The following is a 27,639-nucleotide window of genomic DNA, read 5'->3' on the forward strand; positions in this document are numbered from 1 at the left end:
ACAGCGCCAGTCCACGCGGGCTGTGGCGGCTCCTTTCTGTGTCCCAGGGCATGTGCCCACCGGGTGCTGACAGGGTTCTCCAGAGACAGGCGGCCCTGGCTTGCAGCCCTGGCTCTGTATTGACCCAGTGACCTGGAGCCATTTTCCCTCACATGGTTTCCCGTGATGGAACGGATGCAGTCGCCCCCTTCGACACCTGCCTGGCTTCTGGGAGGTCATGAAAGTAGAGTGTTTCTAGGGTCTTGGTGTGTGATGGCCCTGGACATAGAGTGCCACGGTGGTGATGATGACAGTGACGGTGGCAATGACAAAATGAGTGCTAACAGCAGCATGGGAGTAAGTTCCTTTCTGGAGGAAATTGCCTTTCTCTATGGTTTCAGTACTTACTGGGGCTTATCAGGGCTTTTCTCAGTATTGATACGATTCATAACTGATCACGTCTTGTCTTCGGATCAGTCTGTTTGTGTGGGATTTGAGGGTAGCTGCTCCGAGGGCACAGCCATCACACACTAGTTCTGATGCTGACACTGTACGTCGTTGCTGAGTGAGCCGATGTGGCTCCTTTTAGCTAGTGCCTTACCCTGGACTATGCCTGTACTCCAGCAAGCCTGAATCGCCTTTCTTATTTAGCAAGCAGCAAATACCAACAAGCTAAGGGGAGGCACAGTGCAGATCTCAGTCATTTTTGGATCCTAGAGGCTAAGCCAGTGGCTCACACACAGCGGGCACTTCGTAAGCATTGTTGAGTTTATGACTGAATCAGTAAGTTTTCGCAGCACATTATTGATCCGTAGGGAAGGCAGGCTCAGGCGGCATGTCCTTAGCCTCCTGGCCATCGCTCTATATCCACAATCGTTCCTTGTGGAACTAGAAACCCATACAGGTAGAAGTAGGAAGAAACCTGATTTCTTCATTGCTCTGTGCGTAGAAGAATGTGCGGGACCTTTTGAAGATGATTAAGAGGCCTCACCAGTTCTCGGCTAGAATCCCAGCGGGGACACTCTTGCTGTTTCCCATGGGGTGGGCCCGCCCTGCTGCTTCCCACCTGACCCTCTGCCCTTCCACCCTGGAGGGGGAAGCAGAGTTGATTTTTCAGTTTTTTGCTCTCCATCCCCTGCTTGTTCTCTGGAAAGGGGCGATCAAGTGTGGTTTTCTGGATACCTTCCCGACCTGGAATGTTGAGTGTGACTTCGCATGTGCTCAGGAGGGAGAGAGTGGTGTGTTCTAGAAGGAGTGCAGGCTGTGTTGTCCTGTGAGGGTACGTGCACAGCAGCCGGGCTGGAGGCCAGCGGACGGCCAGTGCGGTCGTCGTCCATGCCCGCGAGTGGACAGCAGCAGGCCACAGACACAGGGACAGGGAGTCAGACACACCTGGCTTAGAGTCCTGGCTCTGGGGAACTGGTTTCTGTATCCGATGGAGGAGCAGGTGTGATGCTCATGTGCAGAGCAGCGGGGGAGGCAGCCCAGGAGAGACGCAGCACAGTGAGAGGGGACACGGGCGGAGGCCTCAGCCCGACCATCCTGAGCGTTTAACCCTGGGGTTTAGTTTAGCTGCACTGGAAACATCTGCTCTCCTGGAATTCTTTCCAAGAACCATCTTTGTCTTAGCCACGATGTCCAAACGAGCGAGGCAGCACGGGCAGGACATAGAGCAGAGGCTTACCTTCTGTGTGACCTTTGGTGAATTCACAAGCCCCACGGTGACTCCTCCTCCATCTGGGAAATGGGCTAAGAAGGATACCGACCCCGTGTATAGCAGCTGCTGTAATTCTCACGGCAGCTTCACGAGAAAGAGACCAGAATGCAAAACCCAGCAGGGCCACACAGGAGGTGTGCCTGCGGTGGCTGGTGGGGGCCGTCGGGAGGCGGCTCTCGGTGGACCTGGTCCAAGGTTGAAAAGGCACAGACCATGGGGTGCCTGGGTGGCTCAGTTGGTTAAGCAGAGGACTCTTGATTTCGGCTCAGGTCAGGATCTCAGGGTCCTGGGATTGAGCCCTGCATCGGGCTCCGAGCTCAGCGGGAAGTCTGCTGGAGATTCTCTCTCTCCCTTTCCTTTTGCCCCCCTGTGTGTGCACGCTCTCTCTCTTTCTAGAATAAATAAATTAAAAACAAAAAAAGGCACAGAACGTGACAGTGTGGCACACCAGGGCATCTGGTACTGGTCGGTCCTCTCCCTTTGCCAGTAGCCATGGGGAGGACCAGGGAGGTCGCTGGGGGTTGGGGGGGTGGGTAACGAGCAGCAAGACCCCGGGACGGCCCCTCCCGAGCTGTGGCATCGGCTGGCGAGGTTCGATGGAAGCAGCGCCGATTTTCTTACCACTCCTCTGAACATCGGCACAGATGCTGTTCCCTGTTAGCTAGCAGTCATCCAAGACCGTTCCCCGTTCTGAGCTAGTCACTACGCTTCTTGATTAAACCTGGAAGATGAAGCATTGACTTTTGCAAGAGGGAATTGAGATTTTGAAAGGTATTAACACAGAGTTCTTTGGAGAAACAGAAATCGTTTAATTTTTGCTGGTGTCGCAGACGCGGAGCCTCCCGGTCTGATCCGTGCAGCCGGCGGAGAGAAGGCGTTGGAGTGCTCTCCTGATTGACAGACGTGATTGGCAGAGTGGTCTCCGCAGTCTCCTAATTGAGCAAAATGCTTGTCACCACACAGTCATTAAAATACTGTTTGAAGAATGTGCACTGTGACAAGTGCGAAGTGAGGTGTTGTTCGCAGCTACTCTCTGAACACAGACTTTCGAGCGAGATGAGCCCTTTCGTTCTGTTGGTTTCTTCTTGCCGGTGTCGGAAAGTGGGCACCAGCTCATGGAGCCCTTGCAAGCATGGGGGCCGGGGCTGGGGGGCGCTGTTGCGTGCGGAGGAGGGGGACAGAGCCCCCAGAGGCCACCGCCTCGCCCCGAGCCGGCTCTGCCAGCAGCCAGCGTACGACTCCCGTTGGCAGTGTTCGCGTCCGTTTCCCCTCGAATCTGGTGTGCTGCCCGAGTTGGTGGGTTCTTAAACATTTTTTTTTAAGCAGCCGATGGACATGAACAGCTTCTGAACCCTCCGAGTGGGGGCACACGTCAGTCTGGTGTCATCAGAGCTCTGCTTCCCATTGGCCTCTCTCACTCCAGGCCGTTTGGGTGGAGCTGTGCTGTCTCCCGGTTCAGCGACGGGCCTGCCGCCTGGTCTGTCTCTGGCTTCCCGCCTGGCTTCCCACAGGTCCGGCCAGGTCAGCTCCAGGGCTGTGTCTCCGCGACTGGGGATCTGTGGGCTGCAGGTTCAGAGGAGCCGGCATTGTTCACAGGAGCCGGGGGGTCGGGGGCAGAACTGGAAAGGACTGTGGCTTTGGAGCACATCATTGTACAGACGAGCGAGAGGCCCCGAGAGGAATCCTCTGGTCGTGAGGCCGTCCGTGAGTGGGGCTCCGTCTCCCAGTCCTGTCCTTCCTGTCTGGTCCTGTTTCCTGAGTGTGCTGGTGGGTGTGACGCGGTTTGCTCCTCTCCGTTTTGAGATGAGGAAAGCAGGGCTGCAAGGAGCAGCAGCTGGGGTGGGCGCCAAGCTGGTTCCTGTGCGGTGCCCGCCGGGGCTTCTTGGGTCCCAGCCCCCGTGCTGTTTTCACTGCATCTGGAAACCACGTCGTGTCACGGGTTTGATCCATGCACACGTAGCCCAGCCCGGCCCCGCCACGTACTGAGCAGGATGCCAGCCGTCATGTCAGCGACCTGTCCCTGTGGCTCATTCAGCACAGTCACCGTATCTGGTGACCGTATCTGGTGACAGCCAAGTCTGCTTTCCCATCAGAGCGCATGTCCTGCTGCGTTGTGATGGTTTAGACGAAGCGCCTGGGCAGAGCAGCGGCCGGTCTGTCTGCCGTATCCACCGCGGCCAGCACAGCACCAGGAGCATCCGGTGACCGAGCTCCAGGCCTCCAGCCCGCAGCCCACGGGCTCCCTCTTGTGGGGCAGCGCAGCAGGCGCCTGGGGAAGGGCCGCTCATTCTGGGTGTGGAAAGAGGCCCGTCTCCTCTTAGAAATAACGGAGACGTGGGTGCTGTGTCCTCGTGTCCTCCCTCAGGTCTCCCTAGTTTGGGATGGTCCTGGATTGCCGGGACTGCTCCGGAATGAACACGCAGGGCGAGTAAGCAACGGGCTGCACGGGAGGGGGAAGGGAGGTGGGAGTGAACGGGAGGTCGGAGGACAAGAGGACTTGAGCATTGAGAGTCGGAGCTCGTCCAGATACAAAGATTAGGTGCAGCTCCCAGGAGGGTCAGTCTTGCGTAGAGGGGTGCTGGAGCCGGAAGCCTCGTGGGGAGGTGTGCGCCCGAGGATGGGACCTGCCTGCTCGGGGCCACTCGGCCCTTCCCACGCAGCCTTAGCAAACAGTTAGTTCTCCGTATGGTGTTGAGACGTTGAGACGGTAACGATCGCAGGAAGCGGGGCTACCGCTGCCGGCGGGGGGTTATGCTCAAGCTGGGTTTGGCTGAGGGACAACTAATGACTGGTAGGCCTGTAAGAGCCATTTAAAGAGAATGAGCCGGCTTCCCACCTACGATCCCCAGTCTTGCACCAAACAGAGAAGTCCAGAGGAGTCTGGAGCCTTGGCCCCGTGGGTTTGCATGAGCGGATGAGGTGTGCAGCCCTTGTGGGTGGGACAGCCCGTTCAGGGCTTCCGGAGGAGGACTGATGCCTGCCTGCCTTGTCTCCACCTGTCAGGGGGTCCCGCAGTTTCCTAGTTGTCCGGGGATGTGCGTTTGGAGAGGTATAAGCATGGAGCCCATCAGTCGGGGTGTGTAGAAATCTGGACTTCTTTCTTGGCCTGCAGCTTTGGACCTGGAATAGAACAGAATGTTTGCGAGCATCCTCCTGGGAAGGAGGGGGCCTAACCCTGTTTCTCAGCAAGAAGCAGCATCTTGGTTTAAAATAGAGTGATGATGGCTGGTAAACAGGGAAGTGAATGAGGAGCGGCAGCCCCAGATGAATAATGCAGGAGGCGGATGAATGGGGGTTAGTGAGCCTTCATTGATAAATGTAACGGCATATGGTAAATGACCACCGAGAGACGGTACTCGGGAGACACCCGATTGCCTCCGTCATTGATTCCGGCCTAATGCATTTTTAATGGCTACCCAGATGCATTTCCTAATTGGTGATTACATCACTGTGTGTTCCAGAATAAAGCACGAATCGTCCTCCAGTGATGAAGAGCACGCAGCTGCCAAGCCATCAAGCGCAAGCCACCTCCCTCTGTTGTCCAACGTCAGCTACAGGAAGACCCTCCGGCTCACTTCCGAGCAGCTGGTGCGTGTCTGGTTCTCCCCTTGCCGCGTCGCGGGCGCTGGCTGAGGCGGGGCCGCCCAGACTCCGCGGCCTGGTGGTCTGGGTGCCCCTCCCGCTCCCTGGCCCAAGTTCAGCCCCTGGCCAGGCCGGCCCCATGGTCTCGCTTCCCTTTTGGCTTCCCTGTCGGAGCCCTGGAGCCTCCTGTTCTCAGGTGTCAGAGGAGGGCGGCCAAGGAGGCTGGTTTATCCTTAGATGTTGAAGGACTGATAGACCCGAAGCTCCCAGGCTCTTTCCATTTTTGGAGAGATGTTTGTTAACTCAGGTGCATCTCCTAAATTGGGGGAAATGAAGCACTTGCATTGGGGTTTAGAGAATTTCAGGTGGCAGGGGACCGTCATGGTCACCGTGTCCTCTTCTGTGGGGGTGTCAGACCCTTCTTTCCCTGGGCAGTCAGTGAGCAAATATCCTCCCTCTTTTGTTTCAATCCTGAGAGGGGGGTGGGGCTCAGCTGTGATGGTGTTTCATGGGAGAAGGTCAGGCCCAGACCCCCACTTGATGCCACCAGTGCACCCCTGCAGCCTGGCAGCCTCTGTGCCGCTGTGTGGCACGTGCTCAGGCCAGCGATGCCGGGGGACCTGAGTTGGCAGCCAGCGGGCCTGCACGAGAGGGTCCCAGCAGTGAGATGCAAAACCACCGAAAGGTAATTTTGCTTTCCGTGTCTGCTGCGAATTCCTTGGGTCTGCGTTCTTCAGGGAAACATATTTCCACACTTGGCTTTGTCTCTCCCATTGCGGCCCTTTTATTTATTCATGGAGTAGGAAGTGTGTCCCATTCTAAAGTGAATTCCTGTGGTCAGCCTTCTAGCCTGTCAGTCAATCCTGCAGGAAGCGGGTGAGCTTGCCTTATGGGGGGGCTGAAGGGGAGAGCCGGGTTCTGCCCAAATCCTGGCGAGAACCATGCTTACCTATAGGCAGAATTATACAGTGGCCTAGGGTAGTGAGTTTAAGAAATAATCCTAATCTAGTGTCTCATGGGATGGAATCCAGATAGCCCTCAGTCTGGGCCTTCCCTCAAGTGGGCACATGGCTCGTGTTTTTCAGAAAAGCTTGAAGTTGAAGAATGGCCCCAATGACGTGGTGTTCAGCGTGACCACCCAGTACCAAGGCACGTGTCGCTGCGAGGGCACCATCTACCTGTGGAACTGGGACGACAAAGTCATCATCTCGGACATTGACGGGACCATCACCAGGTAGGTCTGGCCGCCTTGGGGGCCGTGGGTGAGTTCACCTTCCTGTGGAGCCCAGGCCCGGAGCCGGCATCTCTGTTCTCTGTGGTGCCATGGGGCTCGTGCAGTTCCGTTTCTGGTGCAGCCATGGAAACTTCGCTCCTCGCCCTAAACAGCTGTAGTTGGGGTATGGCGCTCGCTCCCCCGAGGTTGCTCGTGTGGGTGATTCCCAAGAGCATCTTTGCAAATGGCCCTTTCTCTTTGATTTAGCAAGTCGTGGACTTGACGCATGGTCAGTGAGAAGGTGCCCTTTTGGGGGTTAACATATCCCCTCCGTGAGCGTTCTCCCCTGGTTACTCCAGGTTTTGGCTTTCTCTCCAGCGAGAGAGTCGTGAGTCCTGCCGACATATTTTATGAAGCGTTTCTGGTCTGGTGAATTGGAATGGGCTTTCTTCTCTGTTGTCCTGCCTCTTTTATTGTATTTTTCTCATTTCTGTCTTCATTTAGATCTGATACTCTTGGCCACATTCTGCCCACCCTGGGCAAGGACTGGACCCACCAGGGCATCGCTAAGCTGTACCATAAAGTGAGCCAGTAAGTCCCGAGCGCCCGTCCCCATCTCCCGCGCGCTGCTGGTGCACGCACGACACCTTGCTCGCAGAAGCTCAACCTTGAACGTGACTTGCAAAGAGGGGAACACCTCCGTCAAGCAGGGTCAGTGGGGGGTGGGGGGGATTCTGAGGACATAGTGAGCGCTCAGCCTGCCAGTTCCCAAGCATGAATTCGGTGCCAGAAGACAAGAAAGGAAGTAATAGGAGGCTCCCAAGTTCTTGGCCAAAGAAAGGTGGTGGCATTAGGGGAGGTCTTGACATTCAGTCCATACTGAGGACTGTCCCCTCAGGTGAGGTGAGATGGCCGATAGTGGCCCAAGCCACGTTGTTCGGGCTGAAAAGGTGCGGATTCCTGGCAGGTTTTGGCTGTGGTGCTGCTCTTGTCCACGAGCCTGGGGGGGTCCTCCGCTGTGTGGCCAAAGCGTAGGAGAGCGGTCGCTCTGGGGCCATACCTGGCATGTCCCAGGGGGAGCCTGCATCTTAAACTGCTGGCCTCTGTTGGGCACATGTTAGTTCACTTACTAGCTTTTCCACATTACTATAAGAATTAATATCATTCGTTCCCTCAGAAGTGGTCGGTCTGCATTCCCAGCGGCTAATGGGAGGCAGGGTGCCTTCAGGCCTGGTCTGCTCAGTGCCACAGTCATTCCATTTACTCTGGTCTGGCTCTGGCGTAGGGCCCGTCCGGCACCCTCCCTCCCCACACTGGCTTGTCACTTTCTCCATCTTTCTGTGGACTGAAGGCTCCTCACCCGTGAAACCTCTCCCTCTAGTGCTTTCTCTTCTCTAGCCGCTTGGGCTGGAAGGTGCCCTAGGCCGATGCAGGACACCCCACCTTTCCCTGGCTGAGGAAGGTGAGGAATTACACACTAAGTGGGTGTCAGGCTGGAAAACCGGGCCCACGATTCCCGAGCTGATGTGCTCACCCCCGGCCCATGGAGGTGACAGTGGGGGTTGGGAGTGGGCACTGAGAGCACTGCCCATACTCTGCGAGCACCGATGAAGGAAGCATAGTTTCCTGCTCCTCCTTCATTCACTCACCCAGCATTTATTGAGCGCCTGTTGTGTGCTCGGCCCAGTGACAGGTGCTCGGGATGTCGGGAAGTAGTCACCGCCTCTGGCCACCTGGGCCCTACGCCGCAGTGGGGGTGGCGTGGCTGGGATGGGGCCTCGTATCCTGGTGGGACTGAGGGCCTCTGATCTCTTAGGGGGCCCCCCTCATTGGCTTGACCTTACTTTTTCAGATTTCTTCTTCAAAAAATTACAAAAGTAGTACATGCTTCTTTAAAAAATGAAGAGAAATAAGCAAAATGAGAGAAATGGGAGAGTAGGAAGGTCATTATCTTCTTCCTCTCCACCCTGCCGCCAAGCTAATCCACTTCCCGGAGTGGAGCCACGGTGCACAGTTTGGCTCTGTCTCGGTGTCCTTAAAATCCATTTCCGCTCTCCCCACGCCCCCCGACACATGCTCGCCTGCGTTCTTTAGTAATGCGTCTTTCTGTCCCTTCCGTGTAAGATTTACCTCATTTTCCAGTGCGGCCCCCGTTGTATAATGTGGATGAGCTGTGCTGTTTTAACTAGTCCTCTGTTGGTGCCCGGAGGAGGGAGTTTCCAGTGTTTTTCACTGTTTCCCAGACTGATGTGTGAAGCACTTACATGGAGGTTCATTATGTACGATGAGCCCATAAATAAATAAGAAGGTGCACGCATGTCGGGAGGGGCCTCTGTAAGGCCGATTCCCAGAAGTAGGACTGAGGGCGAGGGCCTTCGAAGATCTGATCGGTAGAGCCGGGTTGCCCTCTGCGGTCCCGTGGACAGCGCGTGTGCCGGCCTCCTCCCACAGCCTCACCGTGGCTGACCTCGCGGAGGAGGACTAATCCACCGGGAGCTCTGGACTGGCACGACACTGAACATTGCGTCTATTTTTAGTCGGAAGAAACCCTCATGAGTCAGGATACCGAGAAGCTCACAGCCTGAATCATTTTGGGCTTTGGAACATAAATCTACTCCTTCTCTTACTGTACATTAAAAAAAGAAAAGAAAAGAACAGAAAAAAGGCACAGTTGATTTCCCCCCACCCCCCAGAAAAGAGATTTTTTGGGAAGTAAAGTAGGGAAGCCTACCAGAGAACAGCTGAGCATCCTTGGTTCTGATTAACGGGCGTAGGGTGATTTTTGCCTTAACATTTTTCAGCTTGTGAGGCCCCGTGAAGATGTCACAGTCCTCACCACGTCCTTGCAGGCCAGAACTGGCAACCCCAGGCCACTGTTCCCTCTTCATTGAGCTCTTTGTGGAAACCCGGGGCTTGGCCTGGCGTGGGGTGCCAGTGCAGGTGGGGCGCTCCTGTGGCTGACTGTTGGTTCGGCTGGACCCCCCCATCCGGGCAGCGCCCCACGTGCTTCCTCCTCCAAGGCCCCGGGCCGCTGCTGTGGGTCAGGGGCAGGGACTCAGGACTGGCCCCGCTGTGGGCTCCCTCTCCTCATGAGTCCAGGTCATTCTTATGTCCTCCCGGGACTGCTTGCCCGCAGGCCTAGGTGGAGAGCGGTTAGCATGCCCGAGTACTAGGGACGTGATGCTGTTAACTTCAGGCCTGGCCAACTGATCACTCTGTCTTTACGCTGCTTTTTCTGAATTTAGGCTGTACTTACATTTACGGCCCTGCTGTATTTATCTGATGGAAAACCCAGTCTTGCAGATAGTCTCTTGCCTGAAAACAACAGAGAACCAGAGCAAATTTATTTACTTTTTTTTGCCAAATGTAGTTACTTTTTTGAACGCAGTCAGCTGTGAGAAATGATCTGTAGGGCCGATTGTTACCTTGTTCAGAGGGTAGAAAACAGCTTGCGTGGTTATTGATTAAAAGAGAGGGGGCGTCCGGGTGGCTCAGTTGGTTAGGTGTCTGAGTCCTGGTTTCAGCTCAGGTCATGATCTCAGGGCTGTGAGATCGAGTCCACGTCCGGCTGCAGGCCGAGCGTGGAGCCTGCTCCAGAATCTCTCTCCCCCCACCCCACCCCTCCCCACCTCCTCACCTGCACTCTCTCAAAGAAAGAAAAACCAAAACAGCTAGAGCCCATACCAGTGGCAGATATAAAACCCGCCTTCAGGTTCCAATATGTTCCATAAGTACAAGGTAAGTGAAGGACTATTTCCCAAAATATCTAGATCATTGAACCCATGGGATTTTTGGGGGCTAAATCTGGACAGTCATTGCTCTGATTTGGCACCTTAACTGATGCATATTTTTATATCGGTGTAATAAAAATCTGTGCCGGTGCGATGACTCAGCGACCTGTGCTAGGTGGAGGGGTCCATGGCCTGAAGAGGATGCCCAGGGCGGACCCTCATTAGCAGGCTTGGTAGGGTCTCCGCTCTCCTGCCCACAGCGCTTGTGCTCTCCTCCGCTCGAGGTCTTCTTAGGTGACGGCGCTCACGACTGCTGCCGGCAGGGATGCGATGTTGGAGGGGCCCTGGGGGGCCTGGGCCTTGAAAGTGACAGCCCTTAGAAGGCCTGCCCTGGATGCACGGTCCTTGTCCCCACTCCCGGTTTGGGGTTCCTCACCTCCGAGATGGGAAGATGAGGCCAGCTGACCCCCAAGGCCTCTGCCAGGCCAAAAACTCGGAGCCACGGGTCACGGGTTCGCGGTCCCCGGGGTGTGCGTTCTAGCAGGACGAGCTTTTCCAAGCTGGGCCTCCGCAAGAGTCCCAGGACTGAGCAGACTTCGGTCGCAGAGTCAGGCTGAGCACAAGTCTAAGTCTGGCGCTGAGCCTTCCATCCTTCCGGGAGCGGGGAATTACCCTTCCCCTAGGCCTGCAAGTGCGGCTACAGAGGTCCTTTTCTCCACGACTGTGCTCCCAACTGAGGGCGATTTTGGCCCCCAGGGACCCATGGCAGTTCGGAGACCTTTCTGGTTGTCCCGCTTGGGGAGTGTCACGGACACCTATTGGGGGGAGGCCGGGGGTGCTGCTAAGATGTCCCACGGTGGGCATTGTCGGGGCTTCGGCCCTGCCCCCCAACAATTGTGTATCCAGTCCAAGATGTCAGTAGTGGGGAAACTTCAGCCTAGAAGCTTATCTTGGCAGATAGCTTCAAAGATAATCTTTCCAAGCTATTTTAATATTGGTCTGGGCCAAGTGTTTTAAGGGAGATACAGAGGCTGGGACAGATGGAGAAACCGTTGGTGCGAAGCCTGGACGTGGAATGTTCTTTCCTTTTGGCTCTGGTATTCCCCCAAGCCCTGTTGCAGTTGCTGAGATCTGAGGCGAGTAAGTGGGATCCCTGTGCGTGTTGTATTCTGCCTTCGCCGGCGCCGGTAGGTTTCCCCGTGTGTTCTTCTGTTCCTGAAGAGCAGAGCTGGGCGGGCCCTGTCCCGAGGCCAGCGGGAGCGCCCCCTGGGGGTGTGTTGATGGGGGTGCATTGCCCTTCTGAGTGTGGGGTCTTACCCCGAAGCTTCTCCCTGGAGAGTAAGCTCTGGTGACTGGTGCCACTGGAGCATTTGGTGGGATCACAGACGGCTGTCATGGGGGCGAAGGCTCCGCCACCAACTGGCATCTCCCCCCGCCCCCCACAGAGGACGTCTTCAGGCTGATTTTCCAGCCCCGTTCAGTAACGGCCTTTGAAGCAGGATACTTGCACAGTGAGAACAAGGCAGTGGCCTGATCAGACCGTGAAATGTATTTGAAAATCAAGTTTTGAATAAAATTATCATCTCAAGCCGCTGCAGGTGGCAGCTTTTAGGAACTTTGATGTGAAGAGCTATATACAGAAATAGTGTTTTTTTTTTTTTTAAAATCGCATTAATGAGACAGCTAAAATACAAAGATGTTTAGAAAGGTTGCTTGATTTTCAGATGCATCCCTGTATTCCAAACAAGCTGGTATTTCTGGATTCTCTTCGTCTTAAACCTTTCCTGTTTCCTGGTTTTAGAGAGCGTATTATTCATTAAGCAAGTGTCGAGATGAGTTCCTTGACCAGCAAAGACGGTCCTTGGTGGAGCCGTGTGCCGGGTTGGAAGTGGGTAGTCTGTGTTCGTTCATGCAGCAAATATTTACTAAGCGTCTGTGACTTGCCGAGCACTGTATTTGGCTCTGGGGTTACAGCAAGGGGTCAAACAAAGTCCCCGCCCTCAGGGGGCTTATGGATTCGTGAGAAATACTGTCAAACAAGGGATTGTCCTCTAATATTAGTGATGAGTGCCACTAGGAAAAATAAAGCAGAGCAAGGGTTCGGTGTCTTCAGTGTCCGGAGTGAGGGCGCGAGAGGGTGGTGGTTAAATGAAGGGGCAAGGGGAGGGTCCTCCGGGGAGGGGATGTGAGGGGAGGGAGGGAGTAGGCCTGAGGTGTGGGGAACAGTGTTCCAGGCAGGAGGAACAGCCCCCGCAGGTGCCCAGCGCAGGAATGAGCATGGGGCACCTGACAGAGGGACAGAGTGACAGAGGAGACGGGGTTGGAGAGAGGGCCAGGGACCAGGTCTCGCTGGCCTTATAGGTCATGGCAAAGAATTTTGATTATATCTGAGGCACATAAGATTCTAGAGGGGTTTTGAGCATGATGTGAGTGGGTTTTGAGTTTCCTTCCTGAGTGCCTTGGTCTGGGGTTCTGGGTCGCTGTGGGCATAGAGGCAGGAGGCCCTGCCCCAGAGGTGTGCACGAGGGCTGTGGTGGTGACAGGGCACTTGGGGGGTGGTTTGGGGTCCTGGTTGGGGTGGGGTGAGGGGGCCCGCTGATGTAGGGGGGCTGGGAGGGTGGTGGTTGTGAGGAGAAGTAGAAACCCGGGCAGTCCTGAGGTTTGGCTTCACACCTGGGCTGGCGAGAGAGTGCCACGTGCTGAGTGGGGAGGTCGCGGCAGGAGCACCTGTGCTTGTTTGGGCTGTGGGTGCGTCACGTGGGAGGTACTGTTGTGTGCCCTGTGAGTAATGGGGGGTTTGCAGCTGCACGTGTTGGCCTGGAGCTTAAGAGAGAGGCCTGGAGTGGAAGACGGAGTTTAAAAATGTTGAGTGTATTTTATTTAGTCCAATATATGGAGGCTATTAGCATTTAAGCATGTGATCAATATAGAAATTCTTAATGGGATAGATCTTCTGTTTTTATAGGAAGCCTTTGAAACGTGGTATGCATTTTATATTAACAGCACATCTCATGTTGCACACTAAGCTTTCAGTGGTTTAGAGAAGTGAAATGGAGTCCTAATAAAGTAGTAAAGTTGCGTTTGATAGAAGAACATCTTGTGATATGGTTTTCATGCCCAATGCTGTGGACACTCAATGCATGGGGCTGTCACACGGAGCAATTCTGAAATTCCCTATAGAGACCAACTGGGTGTCTGACAATTCAATTCAGGTCTGACCCCAACTACCCAGAAGTGGGTTAGGGTTAGGGGCTCAGGCCCACAAGACAGCTCCCAACCCAGACACCAGCCGCAAGTAGGGGGTCCCTGGCTTACCCCCACTTTTCCCCTACTTGGCTTTGAATCAGGAGTCCCCACAACCCCCTATTTTAGGTTTATTAATTTGCTGTAATTGCTCAAAGAACTTAGGCAGACTCTTCGGTTTATTCTAGAGGGTACTAAGCAACAGCCAGTTGAAGAGGTACAATACACGAGGCAAGGCCTGGAAGGGTCTCCCCTCCGTGGGATTGGGGTGTCTCCCAGCACGTGGACGCATTCACCTACTTCTTCAAACCATGAATCTCATTATTTAGGGGTTTTGTGGAGGTTCATTATGTAGGCATGACTGATCAAATCCTTGGCCATCGGTGATTGAGTTTGGTCTCCAGCCCTCTCCCTCTCCCCAGATTTGTGTGTGGGGCTGGTGGTGGGGCTGAAACTTCCAACCCTCCGGTTGCTCATTGGTTCCTATGGCAACCAGCCCCCCCCCTTCCAAGGACTGCCTCATTAGCATAAACTTGGGCTGGAGGGCGGGACTTGTTTCGAACAGTAAATGACAGGTTACTCTGGAAATTCCAAGAGCTTAGAAGCTCCATGCTGGGATGTGGGGATGAAGACCACATTTATCTGTGTTGTTTCACAGGATCACGGATATTGTACACACCACCTCAGTCTGCATGGGGCGTAGAGAGCCTTCGGGGAGTGGGTGTGATCCCCTGGGGAGCTGAGGAGGACAGGGCCCCAGAACCCCGGGACTTGTGCCCATGGAGCCTGGGTGGAGACAGAGCCAGGGGGCTTGTGCGGGAAGCAGACCAGGAGATGGTCCCAGGAGCCAGGACAGAGGGTCCCAGAGGAACACTGGTCCCCCATGCCAGGTGCTGCCGGGAGGTCTGTCCACATGAGAACCGTGGCATCGCAGGGACCCGCAGGGCCAGCAAGGCAGGGGAACAAGTCTGCTTGGAGGTGGTGGATGGGCTGAGACGTACAGTCAGTGCAGGTACACAGCCCTTTGAAGGAGTTTGCTGCGAAGGGAGTGGGCGATTTGGTCTGGAAAGAGGGTAAACCTGAGAAGGGGGGCTTTGGTGCGGTGGTTGTTTTCAGGACGGATGAGAGAGGGTGCAGTGTGTATGTACGAGCTTGTAGGAACTACGCAGCCGAGGGGAGAATCTGACGGCGTGTGTAAGGGCGGGGGCTCGGTGCTGGCAGGTGGCGGTGGGGCCCTGTGCAGGGAGCGGGACGGGTAAGTCGGCCAGTTGGTGAATAGCCTCAGTTTCCCTAGCAGTAAAGACAAGGGAAAATGCCTACTGAACGAAGTTCCCGTGAGGATTAAACCAAGTGAGGGAATTGAAAGTGCTCCATTTCACTCCGTGGAATGCGTTTAGGCTCTGTTCTCAGTGCAAAAGAGTGTTTTCTCGAATGTGGCCTCCAGGTGGGGAAGGAAGCTTGCGGCAGTGCCGTTCTGTGTGACACATCGGGTTAGGGTTCGTGCACACGCAGAGCTGTTCCCTGGGGCGATGCCATGACCCATGAATGCTTTGTCTCTTTTCCAGAAACGGCTATAAGTTTCTCTACTGTTCTGCGCGGGCCATCGGGATGGCGGACATGACGAGGGGCTACCTGCACTGGGTCAACGAGAGGGGCACAGTGCTGCCTCAGGGGCCCCTGCTGCTGAGCCCAAGCAGTCTGTTTTCGGCCTTGCACAGGTACGGCGCTCGGCGGGGGCCCCCTCGCACCCCGGGGCTGCGGGCCAGTCCAGGCCCCTCTCCTCTTCCCGGCAGTGCTGCTGAGGAGAGCCTCGCAGCTGCTCTGCTGCAGCCCGTACGCCTGCCCCACAGCGGGTGCACAAAGTTCCCCCGAGATGCAGCTCTGGCTCAGTCACCCGGCCTCACCCTCCATTAGCTCATCACGGCGCTCGGGATCCGGTCCTGATCCGTTAGCTCGGCTCACGTGACTCTTCCTGATGGCCCCCTGCCCTCCTTTGCGGTTTTTAAAACTCAGTCATGCTGAACTGTTCCCGTTTTTCCAGAACAGTGTTCTCCACTTCAAGCCTGTTCACCTGCTGTCCTCCCCCTGAGGGCGGCTGCCGGGCTGAGTCCTAGCGACTCTGAGAGTCAACTTGCCTTCCGTGTAATCGGGGACCTGGGCTGACTTAAGTGGCCCCTCAACCCGCCACCACCACTTACCCGGCCCTTGTCTCCCAGAAGAGTTGGTTTTTCTGGGAGTTCTGGTCGCATATTTTGTTGTTGTTGTTTTTAAAGTTTTAATTATTTATTTGAGAGAGAGTGAGAGTGGGAGTGGAGGGGAGGGGCAGAGGGGGAGGGAGAAGCAGACTCCCCGCAGAGCAGGGAGCCCAACCCGGGGCTCAATCCCAGGACCCCGGGATCATGACCTGAGCCAAAGGCAGCCTTTGTCTGGCTCATGAACTGAACCAGTTAACTGATCTGCCCAGGCGCTGGCCACGGTTCGGTTTACTGGTCCTGACAGTCCCCAGCCAATGTCTGATTACCTCCTCCCTCCGCTATCACCGCCGCAGGCAGAGAAGTCACACCAAACTCAGTCTGGCCTCCTGGGGTGGGAGAGAGGAGAACACGGGGCTTCCCTGTACCTCGATCCCAGGGCAGCTTCCCAGGCTGCTCTCAAAACATCATCTGCTGTGGTCATAAAGGAAGTTGGTTCTGCCAAAGGTTGGTTCTAAGTATCAGGTAGTTTTGTCTTCAGGACACGGTGAGATGCTCTGGTGGGATTCTCCTCAGTTTGAGGACCTGCTGCTCACTGTGCCGACAACAGAAAAATCCAGATGGGCCCAGAGCGCCATGTTGGTTCCTCTTGGGTCTTTTTCTTGAGCTCTGCGGATACCTTTTCCATCACAGCTTTGCTTAGTGTGATTTGTAGTTTTTTTTCCTCGTAGTAAAAGTTCTCACACTGAAACTTGCACATTCTGCAGAGGAAATTCAGGCAAACCTCTGGATCCCTTGTGTATTTTAAGTCCTGACAACCGTCCTGCCAGCGTAGGCCTCAGTAGACTCCAGATGTTAATGAAATGGGGTCCCCGACCTATGTCGACAGTTTGTAGGAAGCTACTCATTATCACGTATTAAGGACCAACGATTTGCAAGGTCAGGCAAAACACAGACATTAGTACTTTGATATTTAGCACTAAATACACATTTAAGGTGATCTTTTTCACCGAAGTCCCACTGTCCATGATCGATCAAAAGTGGCCGACCTTGGACTGTGAGGACTTACTCAACCAAACAAGGACACCTCCCAGCGTGTGCCCCCTCTCGGGAGCTGGAGGGGCTCCTGACCGTCCTTGGCTAACAGCCAGGGCCTTCTAGCCCCGCATTCTAGCCCGAGCCGTCTGTGGGTCAGCTGTCCTGCAGAGCTTCTAGAGTTGATAGGCCCATCTGCCACGAGCCAGAGTGACCTTCCCTAGCAAGGTGCTTTAACTGGGTGCGCTTCTGAGGATCGCCTGGGTCTCAGCTGGACTGAGGCACACACACCCGGTGTGTAGAGCACGGTTGGCAGGTGGGGGCGGGGAGCCCCCGGCTCTGATGCTGCTCGGCGACAGGCTGGTGGGGTGACGAGCCTGTGCCTCCCTCTCCTGAGTCGCTGTCCTCAGCTGGTGAACGCGGGGGCTGGATTAGATGATCTCAGGCGTCCCCTCTCAGCCCTGAGGTGCCATGATTCTGGGAAATATGTCTGAGAAAAGAAGTTGAGGGAATCTGTTTCCCAGATTCTGGGGATCAGAATCTCGTCTGTTGCTTCAGGAGCTTCCCCTTTTAAAGTGGACATTGGCTTTGAGTTTTCGTTACCTGCCCTCCTGTGTGGCGGCGACAGGGGCCTCCGCGGGTGCGGCACCCATTCCTGCCACGTGGGGCTCAGTCTCATGGTGAGGTGGGGGCGTCTCCCTGATGACAGGGGACTCGCCATTGCTTTGTCGTCCCAAGACTGGGTTACGGGGCAGAGGTGAAGTTCTGGGGTTCGGCGGCAGCAGAGGCCGGCCTCTCGCTCTGGGAAGGAAGAAGCTGTTTCACAAGTCACCGCGTTTCCCCTTTGGGGTTTTCCGAGGCGCTCTGAGACTCATAGATGTCCCTCTGTCGTTTGCTGGAGTAAAGTTACCTCAAGGGTGAGTTAGGACCAGGGACTGTGTGCACATTCAGGTCACCTCAGTGCCCGTCGGCCGTCCTCACTGCTTCCTCCCGGTGCGCCTGCCCGCGAGGTGGGCGCCGGTGGCCCGGGCCGCAGGTGCCTTCTTACTGTGCCCTGCTCACCCAGTATAGATGCCTGTGACATCCTCCTCCCCGCTGCCCACACACTCACACACTGGTGCAGGTGCTAGAGTGTGTGTGAGAGAGAATGGGGAGAGGGAGACAGAGCTGGAAGCTGCATTTGGATGGTTTCCCCTGAGTGGACTGAAGTTTGAAATCATAATCGTCCCGTCAGCAGTGGGGTCCCGAGATGCAGAATGTAGGACTCTTTCAGTGTTGGTTTAGGGGAGGCTCTGCAGTCCGCAGAAGTCCGTGCAGAGCCAGGAGCAGCCCTGGGGTCTTATGATGCTCAGGTTGGCCGTCCGCCTCCACCACCACCACCACCATCCAAATTATACTTTGAGTAGGTACAGAAGAATATTTCTAAGCTACGTGCAAGGGGTAAATGCGAATCAGGTAGTGAACACCAGTTGTTGGGTCCCCTCAAAATGGGTACCCCAATAATGGGTCCATGATTAAAGGAGCGAGACTCATACAAAGAGAAAGTCAAGCAAAGCTTTATTTCGCACCAAGTATCAAGAATCAGACTGACGGTCAAACAGACCAGCCGCAGCCGCCCCTTATAGAGAGGACGACCCCTCCCTGCTTTCCAGACTAACTTTTATAGAGCAAAGGCCATGTGGTTGGGCCTGGCCACACACAGGTGGCCGATGAAATTGTAACACAGAAAGCTGCACAGTCCTGCTAGGTCACACACGGGTGACCAACTGAATTACAATTTACCCTAGTAGACATTTGAACCAGCCTATCACCTAGTTCAGAATTGGCGCCCAAAACGGGCCCAAAGCGCGGGGCCCATACTCCTTGGTAGCTCGGAGACAGTATGCGCCCCCGCTGATTGGATACCTCCACCTGGCCCGACCCACCCTTGTACTTGGACTTTGTTATGTGGGACTGGTTTCCGGGACTTGTTTTTAAGTAAGTTCCCCTTGGTGGGGGTGGGGCAGAGTCAATTTACGTTTTACAACAAAATGGCAGTTCAACCAGGGTGGGGCCGCTCTGGCTGAATAGGCCCTCACACCGGGAGCCCACGGTCCGGTTAAAGCTGAAGGTCAGCGGATCCGTCTGGAGTCCTGGTAGCCCCCATCCCTCCCCACCAAGCAGCGACGGTAGCCACCCTCCCCGAATCTCGTGTTCATCATTCCCTGCTTTCTGGAACAGTTCTAGTGCATGTATCTGGGGGCCTAACCGATACGGTCAACCACGCACACGTGTGGCCTGTGTGGGGACGCGTCGCGTTCTTCTGGAGCCTGCTGTTCTCGCTCAGTGTCATGTCCCCACGAACGCCGAGTGGAGCTGCCACCCACTGCTCTGACTCGTGTGTGGTGTCCTGGTGTAGGACAACCCGCTGCTGGTGGAGACTTGGGTCATTTCCAGGATCTCGCCATCGAAGCAGCGCTTCCTGGGTCTGCACTGGGGGACACGGGGACGAGTTGCTGCGAGGTGCGCACTGGGGATTGGAATTGCTGGCCATGGAGGATGTTTGGATTCAGCATTATTAGCTCATTCTGAACTGTTTTCCAAAGTGGCTGAGCCCATTTCTGCCCCCACAGCGGAGTCCAGGCTCTCCCCGTGCTCTGCTTTCTTGTCAACACGTTGCCAGCCATCTACATCTGGGCCGGTCCAGTGGGTGTGAACGGTCTCTCCTCTTGTGTTTATGGGCCGTTTGGGCTTCATCTTCTGTGAAGTGCCTGCTCGAGTGTTTCCCCAGTTTTCTTTGTGATTTATGTGTGTGTGATGGATTATATACCTGTAGCCTTTCTCACCAGTTTCGCGAAGAGCCTTTCCCAGTTTATGGCTTGTGGTGAAGATAAATTGGTCATTTCATGTGCTCGAACGTGTCATTTCCCCTGTAGTTGGTGCTGTTTGGGTACTAAAAAGGGCTTCCCTGGCAGTGAGCAGAGAGAGAGGCTCCTATATTTTATCTGATGGTGTTGCCTTCCACATTCAGGTGCAGGTGTGTGACCCACCAGGAACTGATTGTTGCGTATCGAGGAGAGGCCCATCGTCTCCCTGTTTTGGGTTTCTCTTCTAGGGATGTTCCAGTGTCCCAGCATCATTACTGAAACATTGCCCTATTTCCTCCTGCTTTGAGCTGTCATTGTGCTCATAAATCAAGTGTCCGTAAAGGTGTGATTTGGTTTCTGGCCTTTGCTCTTTCTTCTGTGTAATTGTGATGATCGAGTTTTTTTGAAAACATACAGACAAGATCTTGCCAAGAGGTTGCCTGAAATTACAATGGATCTATTGTTCGGTTTAGGGAGAGTCAATATCTCCTCGTAATATTGGGTCTTCCAATTCACTTATATGGTGTCTTCTTTCATTTAGGACATCCCTAATCTATTTCAACAAAGTTTATGATTTTATCCATAAAAGTCTGACACATCTTCCACTATAGGGTTATTCCTAGGCATTATAAATTTTAAATGACTATTTACAGAATTACATTTTTACCTGCTTGTTGCTTCTGGTGCATGAAAGTGCAACTGATTCTTGTACACTAGTTTTTTTTTTTTGTACACTGATTTTTATAACCAGCAGTCTTATGGATTCCTTTTTAATGATGAGCATTCATCTGTAAATTCCCTTTTTGAATCTACCTTTTTGGCGACAGTTTCCCTTCCTTCATTTCCAATCCTCATTACCCATGCTTTCCTTCCGTCCCCGAGCCGGCGAGGACCTGCCACACGGTGCTGGGTTGAAATGGTGGTCATGGCCAGCTGTTGCTTAACTGTTACCAGGCCGTTTGCTGTGGGTTCGGAGTATGCCCTGCTATTCCGGGTTTCAGACTTTTCACCTTGATTCGTTGTTGAACGGTAGCAACCACCTGTCTGTGTCTATTAATATGGTATGTTTTCTCCTCCTTTGATCTGTTCATGTGTTGGACTGCATTCGTCGGTTTAAAGTATTGAATCGCTCTTGCATTCCTGGAATCAAATTTTGGTGCTTTGCGGCAGTCAGTTTGCACATGCTGATTTATTTAGGAGGTTTGCTCTGACATTCATGAGTGAGATCGGCCCACACTCCGCTCATGCTTTTCTTCTTTCAGTTTTGCTTCTGAGGCTATGTCAGCCTCATAAAATGAGTTTGGAGATGTTCTCTCTTCTCCTGTGTCTGGAATTCTTTCTTCCTTGGATGACCAGTGGAGGTCTTTAGTAAAATCAGTTGTCTTTAGCGTTTTTCTTTGTGGGAGGACTTGAAAGTACGGATTCACCCTCCGTGAATTTAAAAATAGTTTGGGGTTAAGGAAGTTTCTCCTCTCAAGCTGATCCATTATTTATTTGTTTGTTTGAACAGAGAAGTGATTGAGAAGAAGCCAGAGAAGTTTAAAGTCCAGTGTTTGACAGACATCAAAAACCTGTTTTTTCCAAATACAGAACCTTTTTATGCTGCTTTTGGAAACCGACCAGCTGTAAGTAGTAAATTGGGGGTATATAAGAGGTCTGGAAATAACCGCCCTTTCTGACAGCAGCCATCTGCAGGGCGGGTCTTGACCCCATGGGGAGCCAGATTCGCCTCCTGCTGGAATTAGCCGTGAGGAGATGCACAGTTACCTCAAGGTCTCAGCTTTCTTTGACGATTGGCTGGTGGGTTTCAGTCTGAAGCTTGAAATGTGGGGCTAGAACCTTCAAATTCCAAACCACTTGCTAATTTAGTCGAACAAGAACAACCTAGAATAGGATTAGACCCTTGCTACTGGCAGAGAAGCACAAAGCCAGGCCTTCACACCATGGTGCAACTGGGCATTGCAGGTTTTCAGAGCGTTGTAGCGTCTAGTGATAGAAGTGCTTGGAGATTTTTAGGTGTACACCCAGACTTGCTGGAGAGTTTAGCGTTCTGGATAATATAGTTTGGTACTAACTTCCCAGTAAGAAGATCCCCCTTTTGAAACTGGGTCAGAGCATAGCCTGCAGGGCTGTCAGATCGCAGGGGGCCCTGGGAGCCTGTTTACTCATGAGCTCAGCTCTAGCAGGATGAGCGCGGAGGCCCCCAGGGGGAAACTGATTTAATAATTTCACGTCCAGAGACACTTTTTTCTCTGCACTACTTGGAAGTAGAGTTCTGGTTAATGAAAATTTTATAATAGTGCATCAAACTTGAAATATCCCGTATTTGTGTTTATAATGCGCTCTTTTTTTCCCCCTAATTTTACTTTTCCACATACAGGATGTGTATTCATATAAGCAAGTAGGAGTGTCCTTGAACAGAATATTTACCGTCAATCCCAAAGGAGAGCTCGTACAGGAACACGCAAAGACCAACATCTCCTCGTGAGTGTCGTGCGCGTGCTGGGGGGTCGCTGTGTTCTTACGTTGTTAGAGTCTCCATCTCGGAAGCATGTTCACAGGTCACACTCTGCCTTTTTGTCCTTTGTTGCCTATATTTTCATCATGGGTTCCTACAAAGAAAATACAGTTCAACTCCTGGCAGTTTGTCCAAAACTTAATTTTTGGACAATCTGCATTAAATGAAGCCCCTCTGGGTCAACAATTTAAACGAGTGGTTAGCTTCTGCCACTCAGTGGAACCGCATGAATTTCAAAACTAGTGGTTTCGATTGGCCAAGGGAGGGTTGAAAGCCTAGCGTGCGAATTGGAAATGGAACCGAATCGAGGTGTCATGTGAAGCTGTATTTACGGACGAGAAACTCTGTGTCTTCGCACGCCGACCTGCCACACTGCTCTCACCAGAAATTGCCAGAATTCCTCTCATACTTGCGGTCGGAGCCCCGGAGTCTCCCTGGGGCAGTGGGCTGAGTGGGCTCGTGTCTGAAAGGACGCGTCCTGGTCGGCGCAGACTCTCCTTGACTTGGGTGTGCTGGCTCCGGGGTGCTCCCTCGTGAGAGTAGAGAGCATTTCCTCAGGCCTTGTGTGGGTGAGTGTTGCCCAGCGCGCGGCACCGGGCAGACGGCTGTCGTCCTGCCGTGCCTGCTTCAGGGGCTGCACCGTCTACGCAGACCTAGAAAAGAGCCCGTGGCCCTGAGTGACCCCGGGGAGGACTGCAGGAGCCCGCCTCGTGGGCAGGAGTTGAACTAGGGGTTTGGTTCTAGCAGCTTCGCAGGGAACAGTCTTCTCCAGGCACCTCTGGTGGTTTTAGGTAAAGGAGAGATTTAGGTTTCTTCTAGAGCACATTTTCACACCCAGGGTGATCCTTACGCCCGTTCAAGCTTACTTTAGCCTCCATGGGGGCCAGTTGTAGGCTGGAGGGAGCCAGGGGCCTGCCCACGTGCCTCCTTGCCCCAGTCATGCCTGTTCCTAAGCAGTTCTCAGGATACACCGGGAGAGAGAGGGGGACGGAGCCAAGAGCCTCCCCCGTCCTTCAGAACAGGGGACGGTGCCGGGCTCCCTCCTGGCTGACAGAACAAGAGCAGGGACAGATTCCTTCCCCCGGCCACGTCCGGAGTGGCCCCAGCAGCATCGGGGGCCCCCTCTCCCGCATTCCCCAGTGTTGCCCCCCTCCCCCCATGAAAGCGTGTCCTGATTTGGAGAAGGTCAAAGAGATCACTCTTCAGGGTCAGAAAACCCATGAACTGATGAGGCACTGCCCAGAAATGGCCACAGCCCGGTGACAGGTCTGTCACAAGAGAGGTGGCAGGACGGGGTCACAGCCCCAAGAAGGTTTACCCCGGAGGCCTGTGGGGTTATCCCCTTCTCTGAGACTCTGAGGTTCAGGCACCTTGGCCTGGGTAGATCTCTGTGTGGGAGGAACTTAGCGCCTTGTGATCTTGTGCCGGGCCAAGGACAGGAGGCCCTTCCTGGGGTGGGGGAGCACCCCTCCATCCCCTGGAGAGCACATGCTGTCTCTGGCACCTAACTTGGGACTGTCTTTTTGGATCCGGGGACACCGTGTCTGAGACATCAGATGGGTAGGGACCCATGGCAGACGGGGGTGTTGTCCGTGCTCTTTGCCATGGCTTGTGTGTGAGAGGGGCACGGCTGGGGCGCGGCTGGGGCACGGCTGGGGCGCGGCTGGCTCCCAGAGCACTGGGCAGTTTGGATCGGGGGCCTGTCACACACCCTGACGACACACCATGAGCTGCTCCCCATGGGGAGGGGCTGCCTCCCACAGCCACAGAACTCAAGCAAGTAGGTCTTCAAGCCAGGAGGCATTTTAAAAATTTGTTTTAATCCCCAGGAAAGACGTAATTCTTACTTGTTAGGGGAGATTTTCCCCATTCTGTGCAAGCACGATGTTCCTTATAAGCCCTTTGGGGCTCCTTTATTAAATACACACTCTCATCCTTAGTTAATAAGGTATTTGATGCCTCAGAACATGCTAATTCCTGGAGTTTGTTTCGAAAGTCCTTTTTGGTTTTTAGCAAATTGGAACTGGAGAGGGACCCTGTGACGGTCAGCAGAGACTCTGGGGACATGTGGAGAGGCCTGAGCTTGTCAGAATTTCTGGTTGGAGGCGCCCGGAGGTCTGAAAATGCATGTTCAATACAGCAACTTTCTTTTTGTAGTATAGGCCAAGGAGACTAGGACGTAGCATCTTGGGAATACACAAAAAATGGAGGGAGAGAATGTTGAGAAACACTCCTCTGCTCCCACTGCACATGCCACAGAGATGGAGGGCCCGAAGCCCGAAGCCCCGAGAGGGTGAGATGCTCACCCAGGGTGACACAGCTCCTGAGTGTGGGAGTGGATCCCCGGTCCCTTGTCCCTCAGGCGAGCTAAGGCTTCTTCCCAAAGGCTAACAATTAGCGAGGGCTAATGTTAATAGTGGACGTCGACAAATTCACTGAGCACCGAATATGTGATTTGATGGTTGCATACGTTATTTTATTTCACTCTCTGGTGGACGCTGGGGCAGTTTTCCTTTCCTTTCCTTTACAGTTGAGGAGACTGTGGCTTAGAATGGATGAAGCCATTTGCCCAAGGTCACTCAGCTGGTAAATGGCATAGCTGAAGGTCAGGTCTGTGTCTCCTTAACCCAAGGCCCAGGGTCATTTCCTTGCACAGCAGAGCTGTCTGTATTGCACCAAACACGCACTTCTATCTGAGGTTCTTCCTGTAGGCTCGGGCATGAGCTCCGAGGCAGGCAGCTGTCCACTGTCACGCTGATTTCCTCCTGCCCCCCATTTCTCACTTGTCCCCCTTCTTTGGTCAGGTTTCACCCACCTCGCCCCGGGGGGCCTTATCTGAGTCCTACTTGGCACCCACACTGATTTCCTCTTCATTAGTGAGGAATTATTCCAGAACAGTCGCCACCGGGTTAAGCAGGGTGGTCTGTCCCAGGGTTGTGGGTCTCTCCTAGCTTCCAGGCGCAGCACAGGGGGACCTGGCTGGTGGTCCGCGTGGCCAGGGCACGGGGGTCCCTCTGAGGCCCTGATGCTGTTCATTCTCCCTGCAGGTACGTGAGGCTCTGCGAAGTGGTCGACCACGTTTTCCCATTGCTGAAAAGAAGCCACTCTTCGGACTTCCCCTGCTCAGACACTTTCAGTAACTTTACCTTCTGGAGAGAGCCGCCGCCCCCTTTTGAAAACCAGGATATTCATTCCTCCTCAGCGTAAGATGTTGCCGGCAGCCTCCTGACGTCATGTGAAGACCGGCGCCTCCTGACGTCATGTGAAGACCGGCGCCTCCTGACGTCATGTGAAGACCGGCGCCTCCTGACGTCATGTGAAGACCGGCGCCTCCTGACGTCATGTGAAGACCCGGCGTCTCCTGACGTCATGTGAAGACCGGCGCCCCCATTAAAGGATAGGCCTTGGGAGCCATGGAGCAGGAGCTCAGTAGCCTGGTGTGCGGTCGTTTGCTTAAAAGCAAAGGAATCTGAGGGGGCATTTCTCTCCCTGCCCCATGCCCCGGGGTGGACATTTCTAAGTGCGGTGTGAGTGGCGCACTTTAGAGGCCGCGGGTGCGTTGAGGGCGGGAGGGCGTCCCTCGGTGACGGCTGCAAGCCGGTCGCTGCGCTGCCCTGCGTCCCCTCTCGCAGTTCCTGCCTGGTTCCTGTGCCAAGGTGGCTGCCGGGGGTTCCCTGCCGATGACCGTTCTGCTGAGGCACCCCCGGGACATGGCCGAGGAGGGCCTGTTTCCACCTGCCCACGGGGTGTGCCGCCTGTGCCCGCGTGGCAGGAAGGCTGCGGGTCTTGAGACCTGCCCCTGCGGGGTCTCCCCCCCTCACTGTACAGGCTCGGCCTGGGGGTGCGTCCCAGCAGTCTCTGCCGGCAGGTCTCATGGGTAGCCCATAAGTTCTTTAATTCCTTGGGTGAGAGATAGCCTAGACAGTTGGTATACTTCCCCTCCCATTTTTGTGGCCAAGGCTGGACTATTTATGCCTTAATGCATCTGTGGCAGGCATTTTATTTAGAATGTGCTTTGTCTGGCTCTCTCTAACTTTGCAATGCCTTAAATTCAGATTATAGTCAGCATTCCTAGGGCAGTGTTTGGAAGGAGCGCGACACTCCGCCGGCTCCCTTCTCCAGCCGGGTGCAGCTGGAACCGCGGATTCGAGCAGAGCTCCTGCCCTGTGGTGATGGTGGCGATCTCTGCTGGGAGCTCTCCAAAGAAAGGAGGTGGTTTTACGAAAATCATTTCAAGACGTTATGTGCTTTGTAGATACTCTTATTTATTATTTTACTCTGATTGGGTTATTGTTAGGAGAATTTTAGCCATAGTCTGTTATTGTAGCTGTCATGAACACATCAGAAGGATAGAGACGTTAGACTATCCAAAGAGCCTTATTCTGTAGATCTTACAACACTGACCTTCCTTCAGAGTGTATGGGTAATACTTTTTATTTTCCCTCGCTTTTCCCGCTTGAGTTAAGGGCGAGTGGGTAATACTTCGAGTGACATTCTTCACGCTGGCGGAAGATGATTCCTTTCCTCGTTTATAAAATTGGCCTCTGGAGAGAACAGTTTGAAAAGTGAAAGAATTATTTTCGTAAAAGATTTTGCTTTCCTTTGTGAAGTATTATTTTTTTAGAGAGTGTTTTACCCCAGTGATTGCAAATGTTTTCCTATTTAAATTGCATTGTCATAAAGTCAGAACCTGCAACAGATGAATGAAATTTTACTCTTTCTGTGAAAGAAAATCCAGAGGTGTTGCCTTCATTGTCGCTGGTGGGCTCTGTTAGCAAGGGGAGCCTTTACAGAACTGTCCGCCTGTGTCGTCGACCACAGACTTGCCTAGAATTGGAACGTGCATGTGCAGATTCCCTTTTGGAGGCATTAAAAGTAATTAAAGATAGTTCTGCCTTAACTACTCTGGCCTGGTTCATTAGTGACCTTTAGAGGCTATGTTAATTCTGTCCTGAGGGTATTTTTGGGGTGAACTTGAAGCGTTGTGAACTGAGCACGAGGTCACGTGCCTGCAGGGGCCAGCGTACTTTGTCCCCTGCATGGGGGAGGCTCCGGCTTTGAGGAGGGGTCGTGTGTCCCATGTCCTGCCACCCAGCATACCCACCATCAGGACGACCAGCTGCAGTCACTCTCTGTGTGGATGTGGGAGAGCTTGCAACCCTGCCCTCCTAATTTTGCTGTACCTTACGCCTCGACGCCACTGCACTCAGAAACAGAGCCTGCCTTCCAGGAGGTGACACGCTCGGATGTGTGTCACACCCAGAGCGTGACCCCTGGAGGGGCTGTAACATTCACACCTGCCTTGTGGCTTCCGAAAATGAGATTTGTACGTGGCCGCACTCCTGCCTCTTTCAGCTGGCTTATCCGCCTTTACACACCTGTTACCCAGTAGCCCCGTGGGTGGTCGTGCGCCGGCATGCTGTGTCTGGACCCCACATTTCCCAGTTGCCCTGTGGAGACGAGCCCCTCCACGGGACATCATCCAACGATCATCCCGTGTAACTAGGGAGAACTACATACCTGATACGTGGACAGATGATTAGACTTTTCGAGGGGAACTCCCTTTTCCATTTTAGGTTGAGA

General features: G+C 54.0%; 1 protein-coding gene and 1 long non-coding RNA gene across 9 annotated transcripts in view; both read left to right on the forward strand.

Annotated features, from left to right (window-relative positions):
- The window catches only part of LPIN1 (lipin 1), a 125,965-nt gene extending 99,009 nt beyond the window's left edge, over positions 1-26,956 (forward strand). For 7 of the 8 annotated variants that reach the window (XM_082745644.1, XM_082745645.1, XM_082745646.1 and 4 more), the window contains 7 exons: positions 5,158-5,284; positions 6,364-6,512; positions 6,996-7,082; positions 15,031-15,183; positions 21,049-21,163; positions 21,919-22,022; positions 25,104-25,303. In XM_082745644.1, the coding sequence (XP_082601770.1) occupies positions 5,158-5,284; positions 6,364-6,512; positions 6,996-7,082; positions 15,031-15,183; positions 21,049-21,163; positions 21,919-22,022; positions 25,104-25,263 (895 nt within the window). In that variant the 3' untranslated portion in view covers positions 25,264-25,303. Of the gene's footprint in view, positions 1-5,157; positions 5,285-6,363; positions 6,513-6,995; positions 7,083-15,030; positions 15,184-21,048; positions 21,164-21,918; positions 22,023-25,103; positions 25,304-25,433 lie in introns of those variants that run through there. The other variant, XM_082745648.1, reaches the window with a different exon arrangement.
- LOC309872057 lies at positions 20-4,990 on the forward strand. Its single transcript, XR_014315645.1, has 2 exons — positions 20-4,124; positions 4,809-4,990. It is a non-coding gene; the product is annotated as an uncharacterized lncRNA (long non-coding RNA).
- Positions 26,957-27,639: the final 683 nt, after the last annotated feature.

The sequence above is a fragment of the Mustela nivalis genome, assembly GCF_964662115.1.
Source record: "Mustela nivalis genome assembly, chromosome: 8".
Taxonomy (NCBI): Eukaryota; Metazoa; Chordata; class Mammalia; order Carnivora; family Mustelidae; genus Mustela; species Mustela nivalis.